Source organism: Salvelinus sp. IW2-2015, linkage group LG33 (genome assembly GCF_002910315.2).
Source record: "Salvelinus sp. IW2-2015 linkage group LG33, ASM291031v2, whole genome shotgun sequence".
NCBI classification, from domain to species: domain Eukaryota; kingdom Metazoa; phylum Chordata; class Actinopteri; order Salmoniformes; family Salmonidae; genus Salvelinus; species Salvelinus sp. IW2-2015.
In genome coordinates, this window is record NC_036872.1 from 22,950,383 (window position 1) to 22,965,823 (window position 15,441).

At 42.6% G+C, this 15,441-nt stretch overlaps 1 protein-coding gene across 1 annotated transcript in view; it reads left to right on the forward strand.

Annotated features, from left to right (window-relative positions):
- The window catches only part of LOC111957810 (serine incorporator 5-like), a 49,814-nt gene that overhangs the window by 14,590 nt on the left and 19,783 nt on the right, over positions 1-15,441 (forward strand). Inside the window, 3 exon segments of the mRNA XM_023978831.2 lie at positions 1,055-1,222; positions 12,798-12,976; positions 13,075-13,157. Coding sequence (XP_023834599.1) covers positions 1,055-1,222; positions 12,798-12,976; positions 13,075-13,157 — 430 coding nt within the window.

A 15,441-nucleotide genomic window follows, 5' to 3' on the forward strand; every position in this document is an offset into this window, starting at 1 on the left:
CATCCTATATTCATTTGAATGTGTTGACAGTTGGAGAAATTGCTTGAGCTGCACTGAGATTTCAAAAAGTATGAAAGCCAAGCTGTGTGTACACGTACATGTTTTGGACCATGATAAACCCTTTAGATAGACAGGATTAAAACCTACAMAGGCCTACAGAGTTTGTGACATAGTATGTTATATGGCAGTAAAGCCTACCATCTGAGATGAGGTCTAAATTGTGTTCTAGGCCTGTGTCTGTTACGTAATCTGTGTATTATACAGTAATGGATGTAAAGCCAGATATGGTCTGAGCCAGTGCTTAACCCTAACCCTATGATACCACAGTAAAGTGTGTCTTTGATATTGTCTGTGTGTGGGTGTGTGTGTGTGTGTGTGTGTGTGCGCGCAGTCTCAGCGTGTGTGTGTTTGTAACGGTCTGATGTGTTCTGTTCCGGTGCTAATGCCAGTATTCTGTGGTATGCTCCAGACCCGTGCTCCTCGAGCCTCTAAATCACATCACATTTTATTGGTCACATACACATATTTAGCAGATGTTATTGCAGGTGTACCAAAATGCTTGTGTTCTTAACTCCAACAGTGCAGTAGTATCTAACAATTCACAACAATACACACTACCAGCCAGGGATCTGCTCAAGCTCCTCTAACTCCTGTCAACCAGCCAAGGCTCCTGAGATTCCTGCTCAACAACTTTTTGGCTGCTTCAACGACTTTCCTTCTCTCTCTCTGTGCATTTTCCTGAGTTGTTAGCAGCAGTGACTGGCTTTAGTTTAGATCTTAAGGGGGCGGTTTGGTTTCCCAGACACAGATTAAGCCTAGTCCTGGACTAACAAGCATGCTCAATGAATAATCTTAAATCTCAATGGATAATCTTAAATCTCAATGGATAATCTTAAATCTTAATGGAGAATCATACATCTAAATGGAGAATCTCCTACTTGGAGAGGCTTACTCTGTGTCCAGGAAATCAGCCCATAATGTTGTTATTGAGCATGCATAATGACAGTATACTGTAGGTATTAATACCTATGTCTTCTCTTCTGTCCTGGTGTAGCTGGCGTGCTGCTGTGGCTCGGCAGCCTGCTCCTGTTGCTGTGGCTGTTGTCCTAAGATCAAGCAGTCCACATCAACACGCTTCATGTATGTCCTCTACTTCCTCCTGGTCACCATTGTCTGTGTCGTCATGATGTCACCTACTGTGGAACAGGAGATGAGGGACCATGTGAGTACACACACGTGTGTGCACACACACAGACACACACACTCTTCTTTACATGCATCCACACACACACAAGGAACATGCACACACACGTACACACATTCTCACACACACATAGGGGCCTACATGTTTGACCTTGTCTTGTTTCCTGCCTTGATGTTGGTTAATACTTGGAGATATAGTAGAGCTCTAGAATAGTTTTGGAAGCTTTAAACTCCACATAAACCCTGTAATAAAGCCTTCACTGGCACAGCAGAGTGGAGCAGAGATATGGAAAACGCTGCTGGTGTGATTTCCTGGGTGTGTAATTGTATGGTAGTTAGGAGAGCCTAGTTTAGTACAGTCTGCCACGGGGGCTAACACAGACATTAACTAAGGGTGGTGAGGGTAGGCAACAACACATCCGCCACGCTGACCCTCAACACGGGGGCCACTCAGGGGTGTGTGCTTAGTCCCCTCCTGTACTCCCTTTTCACCCGCGCACAACTCCAACACCATCATTAAGTTTGCCGACGACACAATGGTGGTAGGCCTGATCACCAACAACAACCTCTCCCTCAACGCCAGTCAGACAAAGGAGCTGATCGTGGACTACAGGAAACGGCGGGCCAAGCACACCCCCATTCACATCGACGGGGCTGTTCTACAGCTGCAGCATCGAGAACATCTTGACTGGCTGCATCACTGCTTGGTATGGCAACTGCTTGGCATCCGACTACAAGGCGCTACAGAGGGTAGTGTGTAGGGCTGTTGCGGTGGCCGTATTACCACCACACCGGCAGTCATGAGTCATGAACGTAGTAAAATTCTACGTGACCGTTGAGTCAAGGTATTCTCCTCTTATGTACTCTGGACGTGTTAGTAGAACCCAACTCACTAATGGTCATCAGATTCTAATGGCCTGGTACTCAGGGCTCTAATGTCCCTCTAACCACTTTGACATGTGTTAGTAGAACCCAACTCACTAATGATCATCAGGTTCTAAGGGCTCTATTGTCCCTCTAACCACTCTGACATCAATGCAAATGCTATTGGAAATCACATCAAACACTTATCTTCAAAACAGTATGTGCTTTTAAATCTCACCACACAGTGATTGATCAATTTGAACAGGTTGAAACTGAGTGGAAAACATGGTCGTTGTGGATGGTTTCAAAGCCTAACAATGAAATGGACAACGCTTTCTATATGCATATTAGAGCTTATGCATACGCATAGGTCTATATATGAGCTGAAGCCCGAAAAAAAAACTGAATTAAAATAATGAGTGTGCCGTTATACAATACGTAACCTACCACATAGTACACATGGCAGAAAGACATACAAAAAATACAGATTTAAGATACATAATTGGTCTAGCTTATATTAAACAAATCCAGAGTTAACCTATAGTGAATCTGTATTTGATTTTGAGTATCCTAGTAATAGGGAATTGTTTATATTTTCATAATGAATAGGCTGACACATTACCTTAAGCTGCTATACGTAATATCTCACCACCATGAGTTTCCATCTCCTCTTTCCTTCATTCCTTTCACCAGCGCGCAGAAAGAGGGGCTGTCAACAGTTAAATGAAATATGTTTAGTTGTGAAAACATGTTACTATCGATATTCATGAACAGATTTCACTTGGTTTCCCAAATAAAGTACTGACTGGGTAGCTGCAGGAACAGGGTTGGAGAGCACATGACATACAGAGTTTGGGCGGAATATCACCCGTTGCGTAGTGTAATAAATGGAGTAGCCTACCCAACATCAGTAAAATGAACCTTCAGGAAAGTGGCCTCCATCCGCAGTTCCAGTGCGTAAGGATAACATGTATTTTCCCTCCTACCCCTGATCCTGCCCATTTGATAATGGGCCATTCTAAATTGAAACTAATTTTACATATTAGTAAAGACAATATTAAATTGAGAATAGTTTGATTGGTAAAAATATGATCACTTGATAAGAGAACAGCATGTGCAGCCTGAGGCAGGGAACACAGCGGAAAGCTTTTATTGTGATTTTCTCAAGTCACCAATAGCCTATAGTCGCATCATGCAGCCCATATATCTTTACATTTCTAAGGCATTCTATCATTTGTATCATTGACATCTAAAGTTTCCAAATAATTCTAAATCTAGCATATACCCCCAAGACAATGCTAACCTCTCACCATTACAATAACAGGGGAGGTTAGCATATTTGTGGGGTATGATATTTGTGCGTCTGTAACTTTCTCACTCATCATTATTCATGATTAATTCAGGATTATCTGTAGTCATGGTAACATCCACATTAATGTAGAAGTGTTTAGACATATATTATATTCTTATTTACAATAAAAGTGACTCCAAAATGGAACAATCCACAATTACCATTTATTTCTATTGGGAACAAAATAATCTGAAACACAACCAAAACAAACAGAACATGCATCCAACAAGTTTTTAGAGTCACAAGGTTGATGTAATCATTGCGTTCTAGGAACATGGGACCAAATACTAAAATGTTGACTACTTTGATACACATATAAGTGAATTTGTCCCAATACCTTTGGTACCCTGAAATGAAGGGACTATGTACAAAAAGTGCTGTAATTTCTAAACGGTTCACCCGATGTGGATGAAAATAACCTCTAATGAAAGATGACAGTTTGCACTTTAACCACATAGTCGTTGTATCATTTCAAATCCAAAGTGTTGGAGCACAGAGCCAAAACAACAAAACATTTGTCACTGTATTTATCAGACTGTTACTGTCCTACTGGGCACACACTGGTTGAATCAATGAAATTACTTTGAACCAACGCGGAAATAGACGTTGAACTGACGTCTGTGCCCAGTGGGATGGCACTGACTGTGACTACTCTACCACTGAAAGAGCTGTCAAAGACTCTCCCTCTCTCTTTGTATAGAGCAGACTTCCTGCTGTTTAGCTCCATATGAAACAGACATTCTGTAAAAGGAACATCCAGGCACAAAATGGCTCCTGTTAGACACACATGATGAACACTAACACCAGCGCAGTGGATGCACACGCACACACACACACAGACACACACACACACAGCGCAGTGGGCAGTCTAAAAGATGAGAGCGCGGTCATTGTGTATGTGTGTGAGAGAGCGTTGGTCTTTTGTCAGTAGATTTACAGCAGTGAGAGTCAGCGCTGTCCTTCTCCTAATCAAACCTCTATCGACATGCTAATCAGCTCCTTCACAACACACAAAGACTACAAAAACAGCCTGTTATATTACTGCCAAGCCAACTGCTCTATATCCTACTACACTGTGTCTATAGTGGCTGTGGTACTGAACTATGACAGCTCTATCCAGTGACTGGCCGACTATACTACATCCATGTTAGGGGTGTCCGATTCAACCAATAATCTAGAAAGTGGAACAGTCAGGTGACGTAGACCAAAGGACATTTGAGGTTTTTGTTAGTTTGTTTGGATAGAGCAGAACTTATGTACCAGGAAGCTACGACAAGTGAAAGCTGATGCATGGCTCCAGGGCAGCTTTATAAAGGACATTCCAACACATAGCCAGTCGCTCACTGGTTTAAAACACTTTTATATAGAGACTCCCAGCGCCCAGCGTTGAAGCAGCTGTCTTTATTTCCTATAGAAATGACTCAAGTGACTCTTGCTCGGTCTTTCCACTTTCTATAGGCATTCTCACTCCCTCCCTCTGTCCCTTTATATAGGCCTACATCCCTTGCCTCCTTTTCTCTCCTCTCTCTCTGTCTCTCTCTCTCCCTCTCTCTCTCTCTTTCTCTCTTTCTGTCATTTGTTCTCTCTGCTGAAAGCAGGCTGGTAATTTATTCATCCCTGTCTTTGTTTGTTGTGGCTGACAGCCTCAGTAACAGGCCGAAGAGAAAGAGAAAGACGGTTTGATGGAGAGAAAGAAATAGGGCTTGGTGGAGAGAAAGAGGGTTTGGTGTCGCTGCCTGTTCCTTTTGCAGCTTGTTTAGAAGCGTGACGCTCAGCATGGACCCTATTAACTCTACTCTGACTGAAGACTGTGGGCTCCTCTGTCCTCTGGGGAACACACACACACATACAGACGTGCTGTGATTTGTGTGATCCATTCCTTTTTTAATTAGAATAATATTTGTTTCTCAATTTTTTCCCAAAAGGTTTCTCCCCACTCCAGATTCAAACGTATACATACGAACAACAACTTACAGAAACACATAAACAATGACTACATCTCATCTGCCCAGACCTTCCTCCCTAGTGCCTGCATTTTTGTTTGCCACTTGTACCAATTTATTTTTCTTGACAAATCCATTCCGCCATAATAGTGATATTACCATACCTATAGTGTTAACATGGCTCCTTGTCTCTCTCCGTCAGTCTGTCTCTGTTTCTGTCTCTATGTCTGTCTCTCTCTGTCTGTCTCTCTCTCTGTGTCTGTCTCTCTGTCTCTCTGTCTGTCTCTCTCTGTCTCTGTTTCTGTCTCTATGTCTCTCTCTGTCTGTGTCTGTCTCTCTGTCTCTCTGTCTCTCTGTCTGTCTCTCTCTGTCTCTGTTTCTGTCTCTATGTCTCTCTCTGTCTGTTTCTGTCTCTATGTCTCTCTCTGTCTGTCTCTCTCTCTCTCTCTCTCTGTCTGTCTCTCTCAATTCAATTCAATTCAAGGGGCTTTATTGGCATGGGAAACATGTGTTAACATTGCCAAAGCAAGTGAGGTAGATAACATACAAAAGTGAAATAAACAATAAAAATGAACAGTAAACATTACACATACAGAAGTTTCAAAACAATAAAGACATTACAAATGGCCAATGACCTCAGGCCTTGGATATTCCAGGATGATATAGTGAAGGCTTTTTGTTCCATAAAGTGTCCAATGTTGTTGGTCGTGGTTTGGCCTCAGGCCAGTAAGTGTGAGCAGAGCCTGCTGAGCATCTGGTACATGCCGTTGGCTTGGGCGAGTGTAAGAGTGGGGGTTGGGCCTGTTTGCCCGCTCACTACCTGGGCGTATGTGTGACTTCCATGTTGATGCCCTCTTTGCAGGGGTGGGGTGCATGGGGTGGGCAGGAGTGGCATAGTCTGATCTGAGGGCGCCTAAATGGGGTGTGGGCATGGTTGATGTGGGGGTGTTGATTGTTGGGGTGGGGTGTGAATGTTGTCTGGGGGTGCTGTGGTCTGGATGTAAGTCCTTGGTGTGGGTCCTCTATGTGTGGTCCAGGGGGGTCCTGCAGGTCTTGGAGGGTGTCTCGCTGGTCTGGGTGGGGTGTCTCTTGATCTGTTGCTCCTGTGTGAAGTGTTGGGCTGCGTTTGAGAGCGATGTCCTTAGAGTCCGGGCAAAGGTGGGCACTGCTGCCTCTCTCTCTGTCTGTCTCTCTCTCTTGTCGGTGTCTCTCTCTCTGTCAGTGTCTCTCTCTCTCTCTGTTGATTGTCTGTCTGTCTGTCTGTCTGTCTGTCTGTCTGTCGTCTCTGTCTGTCTCTCTCTCAGTCTGTCTCTGTTTCTGTCTCTATGTCTGTCTCTCTCTGTCGTCTCTCTCTCTGTGTCTGTCTCTCTGTCTCTCTGTTCGTCTCTCTCTGTCTCTGTTTCTGTCTCTATGTCCTCTCTGTCTGTCTCTGTCTCATGTCTTCTCTGTCTGTCTCTCTCTCTCTCTCTCTCTCTCTCTCTCTCTCCCTCTCTCTCTCTCTCTCTCTCTCTCTCTCCTCTCTCCTCTCTCTTCTCTCTCTGTCTCTCTCTCTCTGTCGGTGTCTCTCTCTGTCAGTGCTCGTCTCTGTCTGTCTGTCTGTCTGTCTGTCTGTCTGTCTGTCTGTCTGTCTGTCTGTCTGTCTCTGTTTCTGTCTCTGTCTGTCTCTCTTTCTCTCTGTCTGTCTGTCTGTTTGTCTCTCTCTCTCAATTTTCAATTCAATTCAATTTGCTTTATTGGCATGACGTAACAATGTACATATTGCCAAAGCTTATTTTGGATATTTACAATATACAAATAAAAATGAGAATCAAAATTGTCAACGGGACAACAGTAACAACAATAACCAAGTGTCAAAATAACCATACATTCAACAATAACAATAAGCATACAGTAGAGTACATGTGCAGGTTGATTGGTTTGTCAGACACTGTCCCTCAACTCATAGCAGGCAGCAATGTAGTGCGCTGCCAAACCACAGCTCTCTGCGTCCTCCCCCAACAGGACTGGTAGCCTACTCTCATCAGAGAGGTCTTTGAAACCTTGAATAAGGGTTTCAAATTTGGGGAAATGACACTCTAATTGTTTTATATTTTTTACATTTTGTCAGGAAATACAGCTCCGTCTCAGGTTCTGCTGTTGAGCAGTGGTTGCACAGCCTTTCCTCTACAGGGAGCCAGGTTTTCCTGTGTCTACCCTTCTGTCACGTTCCTGACCTTATTTCCTTTGTTTAGTCTGTGTTTAGTTGGTCAGGACGTGAGCTGGGTGGGCATTCTATGTTTTGTGTTTCTATGTTGGGTTTGTTGTTTGGCCTAATATGGTTCTCAATCAGAGGCAGGTGTTTGTCATTGTCTCTGATTGGGAACCATATTAAGGTAGCCTGTTTGCACTGTTGGTTTGTGGGTGATTGTTTCCTGTCTTTGTGTTCTGCACCAGATAGGACTGTTTTCGGTTTTCACATTTATTGTTTTGTAGCTTGTAGTGTTCACGTTATTATTCTTTATTAAACATGTTGAACACTAGCCGCGCTGCGTTTTGGTCCTCTCCTTCATCCCAGGAAGAAAACCGTTACACCTTCTCAATGGCAAGGCTGTGCTCACTGAGCCTGTACTTTGTCATGGTTTTTCTAAGGTTTTTATCAGTAACCATGGTCAAATATTTAGCCACAGTGTACTGTCGATTTAGGGCSAGATAGCACTGCATTTTGCTTTGTGTTTGTGCTTGTGCTTGTGTTTCCCAATAAGCAATATAGTTTTGTTTTGACTGTGTTGTAATTTAGTTTATCCTGATTGATTGGATGTTCTCGTCCTGAGGCTTCAGTGTGTTAGTAGAACAGGTTTGTGAACTCAGCCACAGGACCAGCTGGATGAGGGGACTCTTTTCTTTGCTCAGCTCTTGGCATTGCAGGACTTGGTAGTGATATGAGATGGGGTCACTGTATTTTTGATTTTTCCAAAACTTTAATTGCTCTTTTTTGAGTTTTTATTATTAGTGGATATTGGCCTAATTCTGCCCTGCATGCATTGTTTGTAGTTTTCCTCTGGACATGTAGGATAATCTTACAGAACTCTGCATGCAGGGTTTCAATGGGGTGTTTGTCCCATTTGATGAAATCTTGTTTTGCAAGTGGACCCCACACCTCGCTGCCATAAAGTGCAATTGGTTCAATGACATATTCAATTAGTTTTAGCCAAAATGTAATAGGTATTTCAATTTGAATTTGCTTTTTAATGGCGTAGAATGCCCTGCGTGCTTTCTCTCTCAGTTCATTCACTGCCTCATTAAGGTGTCCAGTTGAGCTTATTTTTATACCTAAGTAATTGTAGTGTGTGCAGTACTCTATATATTTTGTACCAATTGAGAACTTTGGTCTAATTCCCTGAGATCTGGATCTTCTCTGTAAAATCATTATTCTAGTCTTTTTGGGGTTTACTGCCAGGGCCCAGGTCTGGCAGTACTGCTCTAGCAGGCCCAACCTCTGCTGTAGGCCATGTGCTGTGGGTGACAGCAGGCATTGGTCATCTGCGAAGAGTAGGCATTTCACCTCTGAATTGTGGAGACTAACACCAGGGGCTGAGAATTTTTCTAAAATAGTGGCCAATTCGTTGATGTAAATATTGAAGAGTGCAGGGCTCAGATTACAACCCTGACGAAGGCCCCGCCTCTGGTTAAAGAATTCTGTTATTTTCTTGCCAATTGTATACTTGCAATATGTGCAGCATTACATTAATTTAATTATGTCATATGTTTTACCCCCTACACCACTTTCAATAACTTTGTAGAACAGTCCTGTATGCCAAATAGAATCAAATGCTTTTTGGAAGTCGATAAAGCAAGCGTATATTTTGGTATTATTTTGGTGGACATGTTTATCTATCAGGGTGTGTAGGGTGTAAATATGATCAGTTGTGCGATGTTTTGGTATAAATCCAATTTGGCTTTTACTCAAGACATTGTGCTTATGAAGGAAGTTTAGAACTCTTACATTTATAATACTACAGAAAACCTTCCCCAGGTTACTGTTCACACAAATGCCTCTGTAATTGTTAGGGTCAAATTTGTCTCCGTTTTTAAAGATTGGGGTTATGAGTCCTTGATTCCAGATGTCAGGGAAATAACCTACACTCAGGATCAAATTAAACAGTTTTAATATAGCCAATTGAAATTTTGCACTAGTGAGTTTGAGCATCTCATTTAGGATGCCATCAGGTCCGCATGCTTTTTTTTAYATTTGAGAGCCTGAAGTTTCTTATAGAGCTCCTGGTCAGTAATTGGGGAGTCCAATGGATTTTGATTGTCCTTTATAGCTTTTTCTAATCCATTCAACTTCTCATGAATTTGGCATTGTTCTGCGTTTCTGTCAATTTGAACGGTGTTGTAGAGTGTTTTAAAATGGGTTGTCCATATGTTACCATTTTGTATCGCTAATTCCTATTGTTTAGATTTTTTTAGTTTTTTCCAATTTTGCCAGAAGTTGTTTGTGTTTATGGACTCCTCAATTAGTGTCAGCTGCTTGCTGTTGTACTGTGCTTTTTTGGTTCTGAGTGTACGTTTATAGACTTTTAAAGTCTCACAGTAATGAAGGCGTAATTCACCATTATTTGGGTCTCTGTGCTTTTGGTTGGATAGTGTTCTTTTTTCCTTATAATTTTACAATCTGCATCAAACCAGTTGTCATCTGATCTTTTTTGTTTTGTTTTTTATCAATTTCTTTTGCCATTTTCAATTTCTTTTGCCATTTGCCTGAATATATAGTTGATGTTTTGTACTGCTAGATTGATGCCTTCTTTACTGTGAGTGAATGTGGTATCCAGATAGTTATCTAAGAGTGTTTGGATATTTTGGTTACAGGTTGCTTTCTGGTATACTTCTGTGCTGTTTTGGGCCCATCTGTATGAATGTCTGATGTTGTACAGCTTACTGGGCTGTGAATGTGTGGTTGTTTCCATGTCTGTTCTTTTGAGGAACAACGTAATTTGGCTGTGATCAGACAGAGGTGTTAGTGGCTTGACAGTGAATGAGCTGAGAGAGAAGGTGTCAGTGTCTGTGATCACATAGTCTACTGTACTGTGGCCAAGAGGTGAGCAGTAGAGAGAGTCCCCCCGTAACCTACCATTGACAAAGTACAGACTAGATGTCGACCGATTAATCGGAATGGCCAATTAATTAGGGCCGATTTCAAGTTTTCATAACAATCGGAAATCGGTAAATTTGGACTCAGATTTTGCCGATTTTTTTTATTTTATTTTAAATTATTTAAAAAAAAAATGTTCACCTTTATTTAACTAGGCAAGTCAGTTAAGAACACATTCTTATTTTCAATGACGGCCTAGGAACGGTGAGTTAACTGCCTTGTTCAGGGGCAGAACGACAGATTTTTACCTTGTCAGCTCAGGGATTCAATCTTGCAACCTTACGGTTAACTAGTCCAACGCTCTAACCACCTGCCTCACGAGGAGACTGCCTGTTACGCGAATGCAGTAAGAAGCCAGGGTAAGTTGCTAGCTAGCATCAAACTTATCTTATAAAAACAATCAATCATAATCACTAGTTATAACTACACATGGTTGATGATATTACTAGTTTATCTAGCGTGTCCTGCATTGCATATAATCAATGCAGCGCGCATTCGCGAAAAAGGACTGTCGTTGCTCCAACGTATACCTAACCATAAACATCAACGCCTTTCTTAAAATCAATACACAGAAGTATATATTTTTAAACCTGCATATTTAGCTAAAAGACATCCAGGTTAGCAGGCAATATTAACCAGGTGAAATTGTGTCACTTCTCTTGCGTTCATTGCACGCAGAGTCAGGGTATATGCAACAGTTTGGGCCGCCTGGCTCATTGCAAACTAATTTGCCAGAATTTTACGTAATTATGACATAACATTGAAGGTTGTGCAATGTAACAGGAATATTTAGACTGATGGATGCCACCCGTTAGATAAAATACGGAACGGTTCCGTATTCACTGAAAAGCAAATAAATGTTTTTGTTTTCGAGATGATAGTTTTCCGATTCGACCATATTAAGGACCTAAGGCTCGTATTTCCTGTTGTTTCTTATTTTATAATTAAGTTCCTATGATTTGATAGAGCAGTCTGGACTGAGCGGTGGGTGCAGCCACAGGCTCGTAAGCATTCATTCAAACAGCACTTTCGTGCGTTTTGCCAGCAGCTCTTCGCTGTGCTTCAAGCTTTGAGCTGTTTATGAATTCAAGCCTATCAACTCCCGAGATTAGGCTGGTGTAACCGATGTGAAATGGTTAGCTAGTTAGCGGGGTGCGCGCTAATAGCGTTTCAAACGTCACTCGCTCTGAGACTTGGAGTAGTTGTTCCCACTTGCCTGCAATGGGTAACGCTGCTTCAGGGTGGCTGTTGTCGATGTGTTCCTGGTTCTAGCCCAGGTAGCGGCGAGGAGAAGGATGGAAGCTATACTGTTACACTGGCAATACTAAAGTGCCTATAAGAACATCCAATAGTCAAAGGTATATGAAAACAAATCGTATAGAGAGAAATAGTCCTATAATTCCTATAATAACTACAACCTAAAACTTCTTACCTGGGAATATTGAAGACTCATGTTAAAAGGAACCACCAGCTTTCATATGTTCTATGTTCTAAGCAAGGAATTAAACGTTAGCTTTCTAACATGGCACATATTGCCACTTTTACTTTCTTCTCCAACACTTTGTTTTTGCATTATTTAAACCAAATTGAACATGTTTCATTATTTATTTGAGGCTAAATTGATTTTATTGATGTATTATATTAAGTTAAAATAAGTGTTCATTCAGTATTGTTGTAATTGTCATTATTACAAATACATTTTAAAAATCGTCCGATTAATCAGTACCGGCATTTTTTGGTCCTCCAATAATCGGTATCGGCATTGAAAAATCATAATCGGTCGACCTCTAGTACAGACCCAGGCTTCTACAGAGCTGCAACAGATCCCTTCCGTTTTTGTTGACGGTGCTGTCACTGTTGTTTCTATGGGGGAGATGAAGGCAGTTAGAAACAGTATGGCCTGTAATAAAGCTGTCCTCTCGTGTGCTCGTTAGATCAGGTAGTGTTCCTGTGCGCGCATTTGTGTCCCCACAGATGAGCACATTTCCCTGGGCCTGGAAATGGCACGTCTCTTCCTCAAAGGTGGGGAAGATCTCCTCTGAGTAATACGGGGATTCTGGGGGGGGGATATGTATTTCGCAAAGGAACACATATTTTTCTGTCATTACAAGTTCTTTTTTCAGTTTTAACCAAATGTGATATTTACCAATTTTGGGGGGGATCAATTAGATTTTGTAGTTCGGATTTGTACCAAATGATCAATCCTCCAGAGGCTTGATCCTCTCTCTCTGTCTCTGTTTCTGTCTCTCTCTTTCTCTCTGTCTGTCTGTCTCTCTGTCTGTCTGTCTCTCTGTCTGTGTTTTAGATCCCGTTATACAGGGACCTGTGTGAGAAGCTGAATGCTGGTGAGAACTGCTCTACCTTGGTGGGTTACTCTGCTGTGTACAAGGTCTGCTTCGGCATGGCCTGCTTCTTCTTATTCTTCTGTATCTTCACCCTACGAGTCAACTCTGCCACTGGCTGCCGCGCCGCCATACACAACGGGTACGTGCACTGTCTACAGTATCGTGTGTGTGTGTGAATCTGTTTATTAATCTGTGTGTGTGTAGTGATGTTTGTCTCTCTCTCTCTCTCTCTGACAGGTTTTGGTTCCTGAAGTTCATAGCCTTGTTGGCCTGCTGTGTTGGAGGATTCTTCCTGCCAGAGCAGGACATCTTTCTGGAAGGTATGGACCCTTATGTCCCTTTTACTATCCCTAGTCTTTATACTCTCCATACAGTCCCTCCCTTCCCCTCCTCCCTGAGAGGAGAGACACTGCTCTGTCACACTGGGGTGTCTCACCTATACTCACCTGTAGAGGTCAGCTTGACTGTCTTTTTAAAGCCTTTCCTAAATCAGCTTTGAGAGAAGAGAGGGGGAATAAAGAGAGAGAAAGAGAGGGGAAGGAGTCTGTTATCTGCTCCCTTCAGAGGAGAGGACTGGTGCAGCTGCAGGCTTTAGTTATCATGTGTGTGTACAGTGATAATCTAGTCCCTTTGGTTGTCTATGGGATGACGACAAACAAGGGGTTATGCAGAAGTCAAGTGTACACACCCTGCAGAAGATATGGAACAAGAGCAGTACAGTATTTCAAATGTATGATCTCTGCCTTTCTTCCTCCCTCCCTCTCTCTCTTTCTCCCCTCATCTCTCTTCAATCTTTTCCCTTCTCTCTGTCTCTCTCTCTGTCTCTCTGTCTCTCTCTTGTCTTTTCCTCTCTCTGTCTCTCTCTTGTCTTTTCCTCTCTCTCTGTCTCTCTGTCTCTTGTCTTTTCCTCTCTCTCTGTCTCTCTGTCTCTCTCTCTCTTTGTCTCTCTGTCTCTCTCTTGTCTAAAAGAGAGAGATGAGAGGAGGAGAGAGAGAGGGGAGGGGAGGATGCCAGGATGGACTCTGTGTATGTTATTTATACAGGCGCGAGAGAGAGAGCGAGAAACAGAGGGTGGGAGAGAAGAGAGAAACCGGGGAGAGAGAGAGAAACGGGAGAGAGAGAGAGAGAACCGGGAGAGAGAGAGAAACAGAGTGCGAGAGAGAGAAACAGAGGGCGAGAGAGAAAAACAGGGAGGAGAGAAAGAAAATAGGGAGAAAGAAAGAGAGAGAACAGATGGAGAGAGAGAGAGACGATGGAGAGAGAGAAGAGAGAGAGGGGAGAGAGAGAAGAGGGAGAGAGAGAGACAGATGGAGAGAGAGAGAGAGAGAACAGAGGGAGAGAGAGAGAACAGAGGGAGAGAGAAAGACAAACAGAGAGAGAGAAACCGAGGAGATAGAAGAGAGAAAACTGAGGGAGAGAAACTGAGGGAGAGGAGAGAGACAGAGGGAGAGAGAGACAGAGGGAGAGAGACAGAGGGAGAGAGAACCGAGAGAGAGAGAGAGAAGAGAAACGGAGGGAGAGAGAGAGAAACCGAGGAGAGAGAGAGAGAAACCGAGGGAGAGAGAGAGAAACAGAGGGAGAGAGCTATTGTGTCTTGTTGTAATCAGTACAAAGGAGGGTTTGGTCAGTGTCTTAAGTTGCAGACAGGATGCACATGACACGGGTATCCCACAGTTTCCTCTCCACCTCTGAGACACAACACACACTCACAATAGAAATGAGGGTGGCAGGGGGCATTTTAGAGTCTGTTTGTTCATTTTCACTGACTGGGAATATAAGGCAAGAGGTCACTGCAATTACCCTGCAGCTGTGTGTCTGGGTGTGTGTGTGTGTTTGTATCTTTGTGTTTGTGTCTGTGTATCTTAGTCTGAGCGATTAGTGCTTTTTGAGGGTGTTGTTTGGTTAAATTATTTTAAAAATAGTCACGGTTTTCGATTTCAGTTTCGATTCTTTCTTTTGAATGCTGTAACAACACAGAATAAAACGATGAAATAAAGTCCCATGATGGTCGTGACTGCTCATTACTGCTGATCACTTATTAACCATCAGTTATTCACATCACTTTACATATTACTATTGTTTTATTTAATGACTTTATTTATTTCATTCCAAGTCATCATCTCATCTCTATAGGCTGCTGCATATGCTGTCTGACAAAATCACTAATTTATAGATCTTCAAAGTAAATAAGGCAGTCCTTTATGACTGCTGAATACAAACTATCAATCACTTAGATCATGTCTTTTCAAGTGGAGATACACTACATGACCAAAAGTATGTGGACACCTGCTTGTCGAACATCTCATTCCAAAATCATGGGCATTAATATGGAGTTGGTCCCATTTGCTGCTATAACAGCCTCCATCCTTCTGGGAAGGCTTTCCACTAGATGTTGGAACATTGCTGCAGGGACTTGCTTCCATTCAGCCACAAGAAATTAGTGAGGTCGGGCACTGATGTTAGGCGATTAGGCCTGGCTCGCAGTTGGCGTTCCAATTCATTCCAAGGGTGTTCGATGGGGTTGAGGTCAGGGCTCTGTGCAGGCCAGTCAAGTTCTTCACACCGATCTTGACAAACCATTTCTGTATGGACCTGCTTTGTGCG